Raw genomic sequence first — 18,426 nt, forward strand, 5'->3', positions numbered from 1 at the left:
AACTTTTTTTCTGTTAGGATATCCCCTTTCCCTCCTAAGGGGTACTTGTACTTTCCTTTCCTTTTCTAATTCAATTTATTTCTACAAAAACAAGTGAAAGGGTCACGGTGGCTTTGTAAAATAACAAGAAAATGATAAAATCAATTAGGTTGAGTTAACTAGAATTACATAAGGTAAAGCATTGTTCAGGAATATCTCTTTTTTTAAGGGACCGAGTTTCCTCCTTGCAAAGAAGCAAACCGGAAATAATAGTCGAATTTTTGAATTTGCAAGATTTTTGAACTAAGTTCTCACATATTTCACCATTTTTTATTCCCTTTACCATGGTTTACTCATTTAGTGTATATATTTATTTATTTATTTATTTATTTATTTTACACATACACATACAATACACACACACACATACATATATATGTGTATGTGTGTATGTATCTATATGGATAGAATTTACTAGAATTATGCAAGGTGAAGCTTCACTTTAGCATTCTAAAAGAAAAAATGCAAGTGAAGTCAAGCCGTGTAAGGATGTGAAATGAAAGCTGAAAAATGAAGATTCATTTAATATTTTAAAATGGAAATAACATTTAAGGTAAGTCTCCAGTAGGTCGAACACATTCTGAAAAAGAAACGTTAATGCGAATCTCATAGAGATGAGATATGTTCCGGGGGAAATAAAGGGTAAAGCCATGGGGAGGTGCATGCACAAGGCGGTGTTCCTGGAGTTGTCTACGTTGGGGGGCGACCCAGCAGGCCGTTGCATGTTGCAGCCAAGGAGACGAGAGGGGAACGTGAGCCGGAGGGGCTGGGGAGTAGACAACAAGTTTATGCTCTGTGTAGTACACAGGTGCCTGCCATGGACAGCTAGCACCCCTAGCACGAGTGGCGTACGACAACAAGAGTTTAGTTAAACGAGAGAATTACAAGGGTTCGATTCTCAATACAGCTAGACTTTTACTCGAGTGACGCTAAGTTTCAAAGCCTTGGAGGTGAGGAGAATCTCAGAAGGCATCAAGGAGATAAATGAACAAATTTGGAGACGAGTGAAGTAGTAGGTGTTACACATTATGGCACTGAAAATAATGAAATTCTGTCTAACCCAACACAACACTAATTTTCACCACCAAGATCTACGATGAGCGATCGTCCTCGGTGCCCGAATTGAATAAGAGCCCTAGATGATAGATCCCCGTCCCCACCCCTTATGCCCGCGTAAGCCAGTGCGCCGTCCTTTGCCAGCACGGTCGCGCGTGCGACCGTGCTTGGTTGAGAGAGAGAGAGATTTTGGTTTGTTTTGCTTGCAGTGCAATCCCATGTATATCGTACGTGAAGAGCAAACGCTTGGGGAACACTGGCCAAATGCATGAACTGCCATTCCTTGATGAGCTTGTTGGTGCCATACTGAAATGCAGGAAGGAGAAAATTCTGGACCATGCTAAGATCCTGCACTCACAGATAAGAGAGCTCGGCCTAGACACAAATTCATGTATTGAGAACTTTCTTGTGCCTATGTTTGTGGATTGTGGCAGCTTGTCTGATGCTCAACAAGCTTTTGATCGGTTATCATCACAAAACGAGCATTCATGGACTTCTCTCATTTCAGGGTATGTAGAAAGTGGCCATGTACAGCATGCGCTTAACTTGTATCTTAAAATGCTAGAAGGTAATGTATCTGCTAGCTGCTATACAGTTTTGGCTATCATTAAAGCTTATGCAAATGTGGGCAATGTGGAAGGAGGCAGATGTGCACATTCTCAAGCTGTAATTAGTGGGTTTGACCAAGATGTGTTTGTTGGCAGTGGTTTGGTTCACCTCTATTCTAAGAGTGGCTTGCTCATGGATGCTTGGCAAGTACTGGACAACCTGACAGTCCGAAGTACTGTGTGTTGGACATCAATTATCTCAGGATATGCTGAACATGGACCTGCTGATGCAGCATTCTTGTGCTATGAAAGAATGCAGTCAGAGAGGCTATTGCCAGATGCCACCACATATGTTTGTATATTGACAGCATGCGGCAACTCTGGATTGGTTCTCCAAGGCAGGGACTTACATGCTACCATTACCTTACATGGTTGGGATGACAATTGTTTTGTAACAAATAGCCTAATCGACATGTATGCCAAGTGTGGTGTACTCCATGAGGCTGAGACACTTTCTAAGCTCTGCCCCCGAAATGTTTTGTCATGGACGTCACTGATTTCTGGCTATGCAGAGCATGGGCCATTTGAGGTAGCACTAGAGTGTTTTGAAAAGATGAGGTCTGAAGGAATTTTCCCAGATGCTGTGACCTTTGCTTCAGTTTTGAAAGCTTGTGGCAGCATAGGAGCCATAGAAAGGGGTCGAGAGACACATCAAGACATCCCTCAAAGTGTTATGAAAGAGTTCTCTTTTGTTGGCAATGCCGTCGTAGACATGTATATTAAATGTGGTTCACTTACAGAGGCACAAGAGGCCTTTGATAAGCTTCCTGAACGAGCATGTGCCCCCTGGAATGCACTAGTTGCAGGATATGCCAACAGTGGTACAACTCAGCAAGTACTAACGTGTGTTGAGCGTATGGAGCATGAAGGTGTTTCTGTCGCTGCTGGTATTTATATCTCCATGTTAAAATCGTGTGGAAGTACAGGATCTATTGATGAGGCTAGAGAGTTACATGCTGCTGTTGTGCTTAAGGGATTTGATGCCGATCTTTCTGTGGGGAACACACTTGTAGATGTATATGCCAAGAAGGTAGCAGTTGCAGAAGCTCAGCAAGTTTTCATTAGTTTGCAATGGCAGGATGTTGTTTCTTGGACAGCATTGATTGCAGCATACACAGAGGGAGCTGAAGAAGAGAGAGCAATTGATAGCTTTACTCAAATGCAAGTAGAGGCTGTTTCTCCAAATTCTGTTACTGCAGTTTGTGTCTTGAAATCCTGTAGTAATATTGGAGCGTACGATAAAGGCCAAGAGATACATGGAGACATAGTGTTAAGGGGGTTTGAAAATGACATCTCTGTGTGCAACACTTTAATTGATATGTATGGAGCAGCAGGGTTTTTGTTGGACTCGCAAGACTTGTTCTCCAGAATGCCAAGAAAAGACGTAGTCTCATGGAATGCACTGATAAAGGCCTATGGATCAAATCATGATGGTGAAATGGCTGTTCAGTGCTTTGAGGAAATGCAAAACCAGGATGTTGAACCAGACGTGGTTACCTTTACTTGTGTTCTCTCTGCTTGTAGTAGGGCGAAGTTGCTACGAAAGGGCCAAGAAATATTCAATTTAATGAGAGAGAAGTATGGCATCAGTCCGACAATTGACCACTACACCTGCATTGTGGATCTTCACGTAAAGTCAGGTTGCTTGTGGGAAGTAGAAGGTTTTTTAGATTCTGGGTCAAATTTTTCACTCTGGATGGCTTTACTCACAGCCTGCAAGATCTTTGTAGAAGTAGATCTAGGGCTCAGATGTTTCCAGGAACTCGTTCAAATAAATCCCGAGAAGGCCGCTCCTTACATGCTTATGGCTAAGACCTTTGAAGCTGCTAGCATGTGGGAGGAGGCACAACATATAGAAGAGCTTAGGAAGGAGGCAGGGGCCAAAAAGCAGCCTGCAACGGCTTTAATAGAAGTGCATAAAAGAGTGCATGAGTTTGTTGTCGGGGACGATCAAAGTTTGGAAGTCTCAGCAATGCTTGACACATTGACCCCAAGATTGAAAAAACACGGTTATGTCCCTATAGTGAATGTGCATACCTAACTATAGACGACAGCTGATCACTCATTGATTTGTGCAGCTTGGCTAATGTAGGCCAGCATACCACTCCGACCAACTTTGGGACAAGATTATTACACCCTGGTTGGTGTAGTCTTTATTGAGAACACACTTCAAGATGTGCCAAACATAATACGTTTGAGAGTGTACATTGTCTTAGGTAATTGTACTCTTGTGGTTTTCCTTATTGCATTGATTGCCAAAGTTGTATCTAGGACATTTTGGTGGGACTAACTGCCCTTGCGAGCTGTTAGGCTAGGCAGCAGATGGATGCCCTTGTGAGATGTTGGGCTAGGCAGTGGATGGATGCGTTGTGGTATGATGGGAGAATGCTCGTGAACAGTTGGGGCTGGCCAATTCGGTTGAAATTTTTTGGAGCTTCTTAAGCTTGGTTGTGGCCATTTATTTGTGGATAATCTTTGAGTAGTGCCAAATAGAAGCAACGAAGCAATGGAAGTAATAAGATTAGGCAAGGAAACTGTAGAATCATCGATAGCAAGGACATGCGAAATGGGTTTAACAAGCTGCGTCCCACAAGGTATGCATAATTGCCAAAAACGGGGTAGGTGCAGTGCAGTCTTAAGGATGCATTAGTTCGAGCTACAAGGCGTTTGTTGGGTTCATGGTCGACTGTGGGAAGGTGACGTGGAATCAGTGATTCCAGAGTGCTGTATGTAAGGCTTGAGGCTTCTTCGGGGGGGGGGGGGGGGGGGGGGGGGGGGGGGGGGGGGGGGGAACACTGTCTTCTTTGTATCTTGTGTCATGACAACTCTAACTAATTTGCAAGGCCGCAAAATACAATTCTGTGTGCAGAGGAGCAAAGAATGGAGGTGGAACACGAAGGACTTGCAGAACTAATACAAGTTGCAACTTTGTATCTCGTGCCATGACATCTAAACAAATTTGCAAGGTCGCAAAATACAGTTCTCTATTATGCAGAGAAGCAAAGAAAGGAGGTCGAACACAGACAGGCAGTGCCATCACATATCGCACCTTTGTATCTCAGGCCACGACAACTAAACTAGTTTGCAAGGTCGCAAATTATAATTTTTTGTTGCAGCGGAAATAGAAACAGTGAGGAGAAAGAAGAGTTTTTGCTTGCAAAGGAAGGAGGATGAACAATTGCAGGCAGAGCCGAGAATGAAGAACGTGAGGAAGTTGCGGGTTGTAGAGTGCCTTCTTCAATAAAGAAGTCAACACAATGAAAGAGCCCCAAGGCTAGGACCACGTGAGAAAGAGGTGCATAGGCAGGACAAGGCAAACCTAGTTCCTTGGACCCCTCATACTCCCATTGAACCCACCGATCACCATCACAAAAAGCAAGGGAAGATTCATAAGCCTTGGATAGCGGCAGTGCTTTAATCGGAAAATATAAGTGCTTAGACAGTAAAGATGTGTTAGAGTTTGTGAATGAGGGTTGGAGTCAAAAAACAGTGAATGGGGTCCTTTGCAAAGTGCAATCTGGTACCATTATTTGTAAATACATGATCCATATCCAAAACTTTATTATTTTATTTTTTTAATAGTCGATGGCATCATGTGGGGGGGACTTGGTCTCTTTAGATCAAAACATGGATGATTTCAATGAGACCTCTATTCAGGACATTGATGTATGGATGCACAATGAACACTTGGCAACATTGAAGATAAGAACCAAGTGCTCATTATACCAAGTGAGACACAACTTACACAATGAGGAGATAGATTTAGCTTCAACTTTTGCTTTTTAGATAGCTAAAAAGAGGTATAAAGGTAATAGTTTCTTTTTTAATGGAGAAATTTTTGTGTGACCTTTCTTACTTTTCCTATTTTTCAATATGGATTGCAAGTCCCAAGGAGAATTGAGAAGAAATTTTTATGTCAAGAAGTACCAGAAGGAATAGTACATCTTCTTCCAAGCTAAAGTCTATACAAATTGTATCAAATTGGAATTTTGTACAAATGTTGGTTGTCTCTTCTTGTAGCAAACTGACATTTTGTACATTTCCATATCAATGACAAATAACATTTTGGTTCAGATGTTTTATCTTGTTTGATTTATTGTTGAGATGTCTTATTTTATGTCTTATTTGTTTTTATTATTCAAATGTATTGTTTGATGTCAATATCATCAATATTGTATGCCTTAGCAACACTATGTCTTCACAACACGATAAATAGGCTAACCTGGTTTAGGTTTGTCACCCTTTCTCCTCTTCCTCTTTTTGTGAGCGATAGGTCAAGAAATATAGGTAAGGATTCTGGCTCCTCTTTCTCATTTCGTGTGAGCAAGAAGGAGAAGAGAAAAGCCCCTGAACAAGAGAAGGAAGAGGTGGAAGAACCCAAGTCAGTTTTCGCTATCTCTACTTACTTGAAAGAACTCCCACCATGGTTGACATATTTCCTAGGCCCTTTTGGGCTAGGATTGGAAGATGGCATGGATTATGCATAGATTGGGTCTTGACATGTTGCTTTCAACACAATTGGACTATGAAAAACATGCAGAGACAAATGCAAAGGATGTCACAATTACAACAAAAACTGAAAGACTTAATTGGGAGCTACATGAGAAATGGAGCCAATGAAAGTTGTAAAATTTACATCATACTCTCAAAGAGAGAATTTGTAATGTTTCTCTTTACAAAGAAATATGAGTATGTAATGTTTTCTCTTTACAAAACCCCTGTCAGTGGCATGGAAGGCATGATTGTAAGCTTGTGATTGAACATATTGCATTTTTGCTCTTTTTGACTCTTATTCCAATAGAGGAAGGAGAGTCCAAATCTTTGTAAAATACAGCAACTATGAATGTCCAAGATGTGAAGGGAACACCTAAAGATTTCAGAGAGGAAATGGAGAGGCTTGAAAGCAAAGAGCTCTATCTTGGATGTTGTAGAGTTCAAGGCAAGGAACATCACCAAAGTGGACAAGCCCATGCATATTCCAAAGGAAGAGCTTGATCCCTTGTTGTGCATAGCAACCATGCCAATTATAAGAGAGGAAATGGAGAGGCTTGAAAGCAAAGAGCTCTATCTTGGATGTTGCAGAGTTCAAGTCAAGGAACATCACCAAAGTGGACAAGCCCATGCATATTCCAAAGGAAGAGCTTGATCCCTTGTTGTGCATAGCAACCATGCCCACTTATAAGATAAACAATAAGGAGTATTTGCTGCTATAGAATATACAAAACCTCTTTGATCTAAGAAAAGACTAATGACTTACTATTTTGACAGAGTGGACAGAGCATGATAAAGGCTTTGTAGACTACAGTACACCATGCTCATTATCATTACTTGATGCAAAATCTGTGTAGACTACAGTACACCATGCTCATTATCATTACTTGGTACAAAATTTGAGAACTTTATTGATCAATCACATGCTGGATCCAGAGTATGTGATAAATGTTGTTCAAAGCTATGAAGAGCAAGGGATTCCCACAGATGAGGAGTTCCAGCAAATTAAGAAAAGGTTGAAGATTGAACACATGGGCAAAGAGAATAAACCAAGCTTTTTCATTGACTCTAGAAAGAGGACATTTTTTAAGATGATGAAAACCGTAAGGTAAAATGGTAAAATATAATTTTTGTAAGCACATTATTTAGGCCATTGAAATTTCAGTGAAGCTTCATTTCTATTAAATGATTTGAGGGTTTTTTTTTTTCACAGATTGATATTGTAGATATCGACAAGTTTCTATGGAGAGGGGAGAGCTCGAGGCCTTTTGATCTAAAGAGGGATCATAGTTTGGGCCATTACATTGGGAAGCTCAACAAGGAGACGATAGCTACCTACCACGAGAAGCTTTTCCAATCACCCACTCTCCCCATACTTGCACTAGTGGATATGTCAAGGGTGGTAGGTTCACATTCATAAGAGTTGGAGTGGACAAAATCATACTTATTGAGAAGCAGGAAGTCATTGGAGTTTTTGGACTTGCTTCAAGATTTATGGGCTCATGACTTGGGCACTATGGCCAGTTATATCCTTGGCTCTTCTGGTGACTTGAAGCAGTTTTAGGAGGGTTATAAGAAACAAGAGTACGTAAAGTGAAGGGGGAAAATGAAAAGCCTCATGTTGGCTCAAGCAACCAGAACTGATTCTTGTATTTTTCCACATTTGCTTCCTTGCCTCTCTCTAGTGGAAAGCCATTGTAAAAACATTTCACTTGCAGATGATCTACTATATGCATCCTTCCTTTTTGTATATTCCTCTGCATAGTTGTAGCAATATCAGAATTGTCTAATAATATTTTAGTCTCTTGTGATCTTGTTCTGTGCCACACTTGTCTGTAAAACCACTAGATTACTTCAAGCAAGCTATAAGATTTTTGAGCTCCTTCACCATGTCTAGTGTGTTTGAAAAACTTGGTTATTGCTTGATAGTGGGACTTCTCCATACCTTGAGTAGACCAAATTGACAAGCTTCCATATTTCTTTACAAACCAAGGAGTGTATTTGTAGATAATGTGTTGCACACAAAAAAAAATGATTTTTTTATTTTAGCAACTTATGTAAGTATTGAAGTAAATTAGTAGAATCAAAATTCATAATTATTTCCATGTAGTGAGTGAAGTGCTCTGAGCTCCAAACAGTTTTCATAGCTTTCTTGAATCTGTTCAACTCTTTCTTAAAGTTGGAGAGTTCATTCTTTCCCCAATGACTTTTATCACAGTAACTTCCCACACTTTTGCCTTCTCATTTCTTGCTTTGACATCAACTCCATGGTCCTTCACAGCATTGTGCATAGCCTTCCATTGGTTGTACTGAACTTTAGATGAACCCCTACCCAAATTTCCATGAAATTCCAATAATGTTTAGGCCTTCATCCCACCAGTAGAAGCTTTCCTAGGGACCTTATTTTCACCAGATGACCTCTTGGGGTCTAACTCACAACAATCCCCCCATGAAGTCCAATACTAGACAATACCCTCTCAATACTTTTTTTTGCAGTTTCTCTAGCTGATAAAGGTTGTAGTTTCCATGCAAACCCTATGTAGAGGTGCACAATCTTCTCATTGATTCTACAAAGTGCATGTAATGTGCAGAGGTGGACATTTGAAAGGGGAATATCTAAAACAACATGAAAGTTTGGATATGTAGAGTGTCTATATGGGGCTTTGTTTTAGTTAGCAAGATTCAGCTCCTTTGCTGCACCCATGCAGTAGATACAAGGGGCTTTTGACATTGGCACCCCTTGATACATTGTACATACACTTTAGTGTCTTTTACCCCCCCCCCCCCCCCCCCCCCCCCCATGTGCCATTCCACCTTGTACCTACCAAATCCCTAAACATCTAGCTTCTCCCTAGCCTATTGAGCTTTGATTATAGCATGGATACTAGTGTGGTGAAACACCCAATTCAACACATTGAAATCTTCACTATCGACCTCAAAAGCACCCAACCACCAAATGTTCTTCTCTGACTGCACACTAAAATTTTTAGGGTTTTTTTCCCCCTATGGTAAGAGCTCTATTCATGAGGTTTACTGATACTCTCTCAAGCTTATTACCCTTCACAATTTCACTCTCATCTAATTTGATGACAAAAATGGCTTTCCCATTCACCTCAATATGTTGAAGATCATAGAATTTTATCATAGCCCTTTGCAAATTTCTCAAGTCAAAGAAAAAATTGTTAAAAGAGTTAAATTAGAGGTATATGTCATTGATGTGGAAAGGCTCTCCAAGAATCTCCATGACCTTGGAATTAATTATGAGCCTGGCATGTTGAATAACTAATGTCTTCGGAAGCAAGGACCCCTTCACTCTTGGCTGCTTCAGGTTTCTGTTGATGAGCTTGAATAAGCTTTCGGTAACCTACCCTATTGATTCCAGCTTTGTCCAAAGTGCCTTAAACTTCATCTTTGTCCAAAGTAGAACTTTGCAAAAATCCATTGACGTATTTTTGCCTAGTTTGCTCTCCGATGGTTTAGTGGCCGAGCGTTTCACTCCCATTTTGACAATTTTGTCAGCCTTATACACACTATCGCACAAGTGAGAGTTGCATATGCTCGTGTGGCTATAGACTTTGCTAGTCATCACAGGTTTTTTTAAATTTTTGCGGGCAGTTTCTCTTGTGGGATGCATTTTGAGCTAGTTTGCTCACTACTTGCATATATGGTTATGCGTTTTACGCTTGATTGAGTTGTTTGTCCCAGATTGTATGCTTGCAGATATAGCAAATTGTGGAACTGATTTTATGTATATGTGACTATCAATTTTGATGCGTTTGATCATGATTTCCATGATTGTGTAGTGGTCGAGTTATCTCCCACTTTGTTGCCAATTTGGCATTGTCTATGGCTGAGCTTTTGTTGGAGTACTTTACTCAGTTTACCGGGGAGACTCTGCCAGATTTCTCTCGGGATTTCTCACGATAGTTTGATTTCTTGGCATCCACTTAGCATAAATGTGTGAGAGTTTAGAGTCTAAAGTGAGGACTCATGAGAGACGGCTCGTAGTTGCCAATATATGTATTGTTGGCATTGTGGTCACACAAGGCACATTAGATGTCGTTGTTTCAAACATATGAAGTAGCAACGAAGATCTATGTGTGATACACATGAGGTTTTGACACATGCTAGAGTAGTGGCTTCATATGCCAGTGATGGGGATGTCATGTTTGCCTTTAGCGTTTCTCATGACATGTCTTTGAGAGGTGACAATTCTTCCCGTTGGCTACTAGATGAGGATGCAGTTTTCCACGTCACATTGCATCATGAGTGGTTTAGCACCTTCTCTAGTGGGAGCTTTGGTTATCTACATGTGGCCAATGGTTCGGCGTTTGACATTGCAGGTGCAAAAGATGTATTCTTGCCAATGCCCAATGGTGCATCATCTATGCTACAACATGTGCGCTATGTTCCTCAGTTGAGACATAGCTTGCTCTCAGTGAGACTCGGCAGGTGTTGTCAGGGTCTGTGCAGGCAGCGGTAGAGCAAGTATGCTCCCTAGAGACAGAGAAAGATGGGGGACATGGAGTTCTTTGATATGCTCATGCTAGAGGCTGATGAGTTGGTGCTAGGATGCACAGTTCCACTTATGGGTGAAAGGGATATAGCCATCTCAATGTCGGCGTTGACACATCCATACACAATGGATAGTCTTGTTGATGCAGTACATGTAGATAGCACAGGGGAGGCGAGTATAGCCAGGTTTGCGTAGATTTTCTCAGCGTTCGGGTGTCTCATGTACAATCTACTAGTATCGACCTAGCAGCTGCAATGGGAGCATTTGCAGCAGGGATTGTCAATCGTATGATGATTAACACTAGCATGATGCACCGTGGAGTTTTGCAGATCATACAGAGTTGTCTGTGGGATTTACATGTGGGCTCTAGCGTGGATACGTTAGAGTCTGCATGTAAATCTACGTTGTATACGCACACTTGCCTATATCTAGAGCCGATACGGCTGCATGTAGATCGACCGAGAAGCCAATGGGAATAGGTTGAGAGAGTTCCTCACCTATTTTCTTTTACATACTAGTAGTTTAGCTAGTAGCACTTACTTATTAGTGCATCACCTTTAAGTGGGAGATTGTTGGGGTAAAGGCAATCCGCTTTTACCTGGGGCTAGATGTCCGGTGTTCAGCTGTCGACTGTATGTACATACACATTCCTTATTCTTCATATACACAAAGAATAAGGAGCTCCTCGTCACATTCTTGGACGTTGCTCCACCTACACAGTGTGTCTTCTAATCTTCTCCTCCCATGCACTCTGCACGCACCACGCATCGCTTCCTAGCGCTCTCACAAGTGGTATCGTGTATAGGGGCTGCTCATATGAAGTTGAGTGCGGTGTTCTCTGCACGTGGGAGATAGTGCGTGCATGCATCGATAACGCACAGTGTGAGCTTGGTGATTAGCTCATGATTCCCAGTGTTTTGGCAGAGCAGGGTTTTCCGGGATTTGTTGGCCAGGTTTGTGACAAGTTCTGAGAGGTGCTTGAGCTTGGTTTTGGCTCATACTTACAGATGGTCTTCTGTTTGCACTCTCATTGATAGTTTCCAGACTCATGCATTGGTGGTAGTGTGTTTGGCAGAGAGATTTTGTGGTTGATGTGGTTTATGCATTGATAGAGATTGTCTCACAGTTTTGCATCTCTGGTCCCATATTTTTTGGACAGTTGGCGGATGCTTTTGGACATGTAGTTTTGCCTTCTAGTTTGCTACTTTGGTCTCATGGCAAAGACGGGCGATCATTCAAGTTGTGACCTCTCAGGGATGAGCAGGTTTTGATGGTTCAAACTTTGCATCACGGCGAGAGTGCATGCTTCATGCATTGACACAACAAGGTTTGCATGGACCATTGAGTGGTGATGCAGGTAGACCTTGCGGGATGACTGGTGATCAGTGGTAGGATCTAGAGGAGGTGGAATTATCTACTATCTGTTTACACCTTGTAGATTCAACACATGCTCTTGTTATGCACGAGCCTAATAAGAGAGCATTGTGGCAAAGATTACATGTCATGTATGATAGATCTGAGTCATCTACGGCTTGTGTGAGAGAGTGGTGTTCACGTACACGTCAACATGTTATGTGTTGGCATTGTGGTCATTTAGGGCACGTCAAACAATGTTGTTTTCATCGTATGAGACAGCGCAAGAGACGTGTTTGTCTAATGTCTATTAGCTTAATTGATGTGACAGTTGCAGGAGAAGATCCAGTGTCTAAGTACACGAGTAACGAGGATGTCACATTTGCTTCATCTTTTTCTCATGATGTTCTTATTTCTATGGATTGTGCACTTCCTTCACAGTGGTTGTTGGATGCGGATGCTACATTTCACGTCCGTCCACACCGTGATTGGTTTTGTAGCTATTCTAGTGGGATGCTTGGTAGTGTACGCTTGACAAATGGTTTAGTGCTTGACATTGCTGGTGCAGGATAGGTGAGATTGTCATTACTGAGTGGTGCATCATATGTCCTTAGACATGTGCATCATGTGCCATACATGATAGTGAGTTTGATCTCAGTTGGTCAGCTCAGAGGTTGTGGATGCCATACTTTGCTTCGAGAACGATCGTTTACGATGCATTTGGGTGCACTGGTCCTTGCAAGAGGGTGCTAGGGATGGCATTGTTTACCCTATGCACGTGGATCAGATACAAGACGGTGCAACCTCAGTGGTTGTGTTGGCATGTTTGAGCGAGAGGCGAGACGTGTCTCGTTCATGGGTGAGCTACACCATGCTCACAAGACTGAGCATTCAACTGTGCAGGTCATGCCAGTAGACTCTGTAGAGACAGAGGTAGAGCGGCAATGCTCTAGTGAGACACATCAGGTGTCATTAGAGTCTGTGCAGACAGAGGTAGAGCGGGTCTGCTCCCTAAAGACATAGACATAGATACCGGATACGGAGTTCTTTGATATGCTCATGCTACAGGCTGATGAGTTGATGCCAGGACGCATGGTTCCACCTATGGGTGAGAGGGATGTAGCCATCCCAGTGTCGGTGATGACACATCCATATGTGATGGATAGTCATGATGATTTCAATGCATGCAAATAGCACAAGGAAGGCTAGGACAGCTAGGTCTATGTGGATTTTGTCAACGTTCTCATACATGCCCTACTAGTGTCGAGGCATGAACTAGCAGTTGTAGTGGGAGCATTTGCAACATGGATTGTCACTCGTATAGTGATTGACACTAGCATGATCCATTGTGGGGCTTTGCAGACCATACAAAGTTGTATGTGATCTACATGCAAGCTCTAGCATGGATACGTACGCTCGCCTATCACTAGAGCCAATACGGTTGCATGTAGATCGATTGAGCGAGCCAGTGGGCTTAGGTTGAGAGAGACTCTCACCTATTTTTCTTGTATATAGTAATTGCACTAGGTTCTCTTGCTTAGAGGCACATTGGCCTTTGAGTGGGAGATTGTTAGGGCAAAAGCCTCTGTGCTTTGCACAACCACCCAAGCCATGGGCACCCACCCACTTTCTATACATTGATACAATTACAATGTATAGGGGGCTGCTCAGACTTTTAAGTCTCCCCACCCATATATCTGTGTTGTGTCCTCTTGCTCACCACACTGCACACACGCACCCGCATACTCCACACCACGCCTCACAAGATATGGCGAGTCAAACTCAAGCCAAACACATCAAGCACGACCGTTTTCACAACGCAATGCCAAGGCACAATGGTAAAGAAACCACTGAGTGCCAAATGCAATCAAACGTGACTGCAAAGCATGCGCATGAACACACAAAATTGCAAGAAAATTCGATAGAGTTTTGGGAGTATTTTGGCTATGTGGTCATAATAATCATACATGCTATAGACATGCTCAAAACCATGAGCAAATCATGCGCAAAATCTACACTCAAGCATAAATGATCTACCCCAAAATCTCAACTCTCTGAACCTAGAATATAGTCTTGCAATCTGAAACAAAAAGTGCATCAATCACACTCTACAAGCGAGGCAATTACCAGCAAGAACTTGGATGCAAATGAGCCAAAATATGGCACAAATTGCTGCTCAAAAATAGCTAAAAATTGGCCCACATATGCCATTGCAAAATGGAGAATAGCATCACCAAAAAGCACACTTCATGTATATCCACATGGAAATACAAACGAGCATCAAAGAATGCACCAAACGTGCATCAAATGAGCATCCAAATCAGCTAAAAAAATGGCTCACAATCATGCCATAAATGCTTGCAAATCCGTGCGCCACTCTCTCTCTCCAAAATTGGCTCAATCACACGAGTCAATATGCATAACCTGTGATGAATCTGCTCTCAAATCTTGAGAGTCCACAAGAGTGCATACATCCACCAAATGTTCTCAACTTATACACGTAAATTTGCAAAACATTTCAGCCCACACTCTCTTCACTGAGAGAAAATAAAAATTGCACAAAACAACTTTAAAAACATATTAGTCATTATGTATGTAGTGCACTTGACAAGCTTTTGAATGGTGTTTGCAAGACACGACGTTGGCATGTAAGGCATATGTGGTGAAATTTTAATATATAATTTATGTGCATTTTATTATTCAAGTGCTCTTTTATGAGCTTTGGCCATTTATGACCAGCCGGACAGTTTGTACTCACTTTGACTATTCAAGAAATCTATAAAGTAAATATGTGCAAGAGGGAAATGGTCACTCTTGTACAGGGGGGAGATTGCACCTACTGTCTGTGTATTTCTTCTCCCTCTTCTCTCTCGCAATGTCGGTGTAGCACTCCTCTCTCGCTCTCTATCTCTCTTTGTTCGTGTACAACTTGGATTATGCATTGTGTGATTTGTCAGGTACGTAAATCTGTCGTTTTATGCCTTCTACTACATTGTTTTTGGTATTTTGCAGGCCACCGCACCCTCCATTTGTAGCAGATAGGGCATGGATGGAGCACAAAATGAAAGTGATTTCTTCATTACGATGTTCACACACACTAGGTGGCCGCCCAAGTTGGGTTGACCCCAACGAGAGAGAGAGAGAGAGAGAGAGAGAGAGAGAGAGAGAGAGAGAGAGAGAGAGAGAGAGAGAGAGAGAGAGAGAGAGAGAGAGAGAGAGAGAGCCCACGCTGTACTACACCCGCCCTCCTCCCTTGGCGCATGTGGCTTCTCTTTCTCGCTTCCCTCACTGCCACATCCATTTCAAGCATCATCTGCAAATTCTGCCTTTTGACGACTTTTGTAGAATTTACTAGACATACTTCTAGTCTTATTATATAAAGACTAGTATGCGACCCGTCGCCTCCGCCAACAAAATATAACATGTACACGTGTGTTTTCTAGTAAGTGCATTGAGCCTTAGAGCTCTCAACCGTCAAATTTGAAAGGTGGCTCTACTTTTCATTTTGAAGGCCTTGGAAGGGCACATAACTATTTCTTAAAATTTCCAAAATTTCTTTTGAAGGGTAGCATTTTCCTAGCCCTCCTCCAGAAGGGTAAAACCTCCTTGGAAGGTTGTTGGAGCCTTCTAATTGCAGGGCTAATAGAGCTTATTTGCCATGCCTATGTAAGGCATATTTTTTTGTAATAACACACTCCAATTGATGACATCTCATTCAAGAAGCTTATGAACACCTTTTTGTGGTCTCGCCCCCTTACATAAATACTTAACAAAATAGCCTAGAGCTTCTTTACAATGACCATGTTGGATCTCGTGTTGGATATACCTTACGAAGAAGTCCATTCGCATAGGCCTAGGTCGGTCAAGCCTTTTCCACATGTCAGTTGTAGTAAATATCAAAATATCAATTCCATTACATACCTCTCTTCGTTAGAAAGCAATTGTCCTCAGTTGCAAAGATAAGAATCTGCAAACCATACTTGTCGAAACCGTGATTAGTATTGTGTGTCAAAAATATCACATAGTAAAAGAGAAATTTAGGAAACTAAACAACACTGCTTATGCTTGCCATCATCCACATACTATCTATTCTAGTGTCCCATACCACTAGAATAAGGAGTTTATGTCATATCCTGATCAATCAGGATATCATTGGTCACACTCATTATTGTATAAGTCAATTCTCATAAATACTGTTGTGAGAGAAAATCATTGTATACCAATTCCAATTCCAAATCCAAATAGCTGCCAACATATACCCATTTCAAATCCAAATATCCTTCATTTTGTATACTGGGGTAAAAAAATCATACTAAGGACAGTGGTGGCCAGCCCTGCAGCATGATTCTGTGATCGGTGTTGCCTAAATCAATGAATCTACACCAATAGGTCGTGCTGCCTAAATTGGCAAATCTGCATTTGATATTGTTTGAAATCATGAATCTGCAATTTATCAATGTGCTGCTTAAATCGGCGAATCTCTACGAATAAATGGTGTTGTCTAAATCAACAAATCTACACCAAGATTAGTATTTACACACTGCCTAAATCGGCGAATCTGTGTACATGTGACCAATGGACTAGGCAAGCATAAAAAAAACAAAATATTAACACAAAAATGGAGTATTTTCAAGTGTCCAAGTACTTATTAATTGTTTTCCACTATCCAAAAGCACCTTAGCTCTTGTTAGTGATTGTGTAGCTTAATGACAAATCCTCTCGATACGAATTACATTCAGTGCAAGCACAAGGCAGAACTTTACGGATGGTTAATTCCATGTCGTAAGAGAATGTAGATAAGCAAAAATAAATAAATATATTTATTTATTAATTAAAATTCCTTTCAAATTGTCCAATGGTATTATCCTTATTGCAAACTGCGCGAGTTTGTCTCCCTAAATTTATGTACCAAGAAAATAACTTACAAGGAAGTAGAGAAGGTGAGTAGTATTATAGTAGTATATTAAGCAAGTATATTGGATTATAGGCAGATGAGAGATGGTTAATAATGATGAGATCTTAAGACAAATGTTAACAATAGATATTTAAGAACTGACCCATTAAAGAGAATTAAAATGCTTTAGAAAACATCGAGAGATTACGTACCTAGAGGTGGTTCAAAGAAATGACTTGTACTCAAACTGTCAATGCTTAGTAGGTTTAGGAACAGTATGTGGCCATCTTAGTCCAATTGATAGTGGGTTTTTTTTTTTTTTTTTGGGGATTCCTTTAGCATTGGGAACTCTGCCGCTAGAAAAACAAGTCATGATTGAGTTGGTGGGGGTGGTTAGACTAGGCAATAGTGAGAATAATTAGCAATGCTTGAAGTAAAACCTAGGGTTAGTGTAATCTCATGTACAAACGTGAGATGTACCTCTAAATTTGAAATTTGAAGGCGAGAAGCCCTAGATAATGTAAAGATAACTTAGTGTAAAAACGTTCAAATTAAGACAATTGTCTCACAATTTCTCCCGTATTTGATTTAAATTGTACCTCGTTCTACGTCCGAAATTACTATGCTGAGGACGGTCTCTAGCTATGGTATAACAAATTTCATCTTGACTATTCATGCCCGAGTATGGTCTCCATGTTGTATGGTGTTGAGGCCAACCATGTCAGCGGCTACACCGACAGAGCTAGAAAAATACATTTTTGCTAACCGGGGTGAAAATAAGTGCAAACTTGAAATTCTCGCGGTTTTTTAGGTCAAGATTTAAAGCTTTATACGAAGGTGGAGAGAAAGCGCTGCCATGCAAATATTTGATGAGGCAGATGTTGTAAGTGGTGGGCTTGAACGTCAGCAAGTGCGCATCATAGCCAGGATAAAATGGGGGGAGGGGGGTGAAGAGAGAGAGATGAAAGGTTATATCAACCGTCTTCAAAAGGACATGAGACCAAACTATTACAATCCTTGTGGATCTAAACCAATGCTTGGGTACAAAATAAAGTAAAATTAAATAAAGTGGAAGACTGAAATTAAAAGTCTAAAATCGTCGGAGTAAACCATCATCATCATCGTCACTGCCCGACATTGTCGGAGTAAATATTGCCTTTGTAAGTAGTGGTACTGGGAGGGGAAAGAGAGAGAGCGAAATGAAATGAAATGTTATATCACTCATCTTCAAAAGGCCTATGAGACCAAACTGATACAATCCTTGATGATTGAATGTAATGCCTAGGTATTAAAAGAAAATGAAGTAAGGTGATAGACTAAAACAAAAAGTCTAAGAATGTCAGACTAAAATCATCATCGTCGTTGTCAATTCCCGTGGATGCTCTGCAGCGGGCGCTGAAGAGCTTCGTCAATGCCTGGTTCTGTATGCAGGCTTATTGGGGGAGAGAGAAACAGTCGGGGCGGGGAGG

General features: G+C 41.3%; 1 protein-coding gene across 1 annotated transcript; it reads left to right on the plus strand.

Moving 5' to 3' along the window:
- The first annotated feature begins 1,177 nt into the window (after window positions 1-1,177).
- On the plus strand, window positions 1,178-3,906 carry LOC147422963 (pentatricopeptide repeat-containing protein At2g33680-like). The gene has a single exon (XM_086501755.1). It carries the CDS (start codon window positions 1,360-1,362, stop codon window positions 3,742-3,744), a length of 2,385 nt encoding a protein of 794 aa, XP_086357881.1. The 5' UTR covers window positions 1,178-1,359; the 3' UTR covers window positions 3,745-3,906.
- The last annotated feature ends 14,520 nt before the right edge of the window (window positions 3,907-18,426 follow it).

This window comes from Adiantum capillus-veneris, chromosome 26, assembly GCF_014529385.1.
Source record: "Adiantum capillus-veneris isolate H3 chromosome 26, ASM1452938v2, whole genome shotgun sequence".
NCBI classification, from domain to species: Eukaryota; Viridiplantae; Streptophyta; class Polypodiopsida; order Polypodiales; family Pteridaceae; genus Adiantum; species Adiantum capillus-veneris.

Excerpts from the sequence above, each read along its gene's own strand:
- LOC147422963 (XM_086501755.1), top strand. The coding sequence starts at position 1,360 with ATGCATGAACTGCCATTCCTTGATGAGCTTGTTGGTGCCATACTGAAA.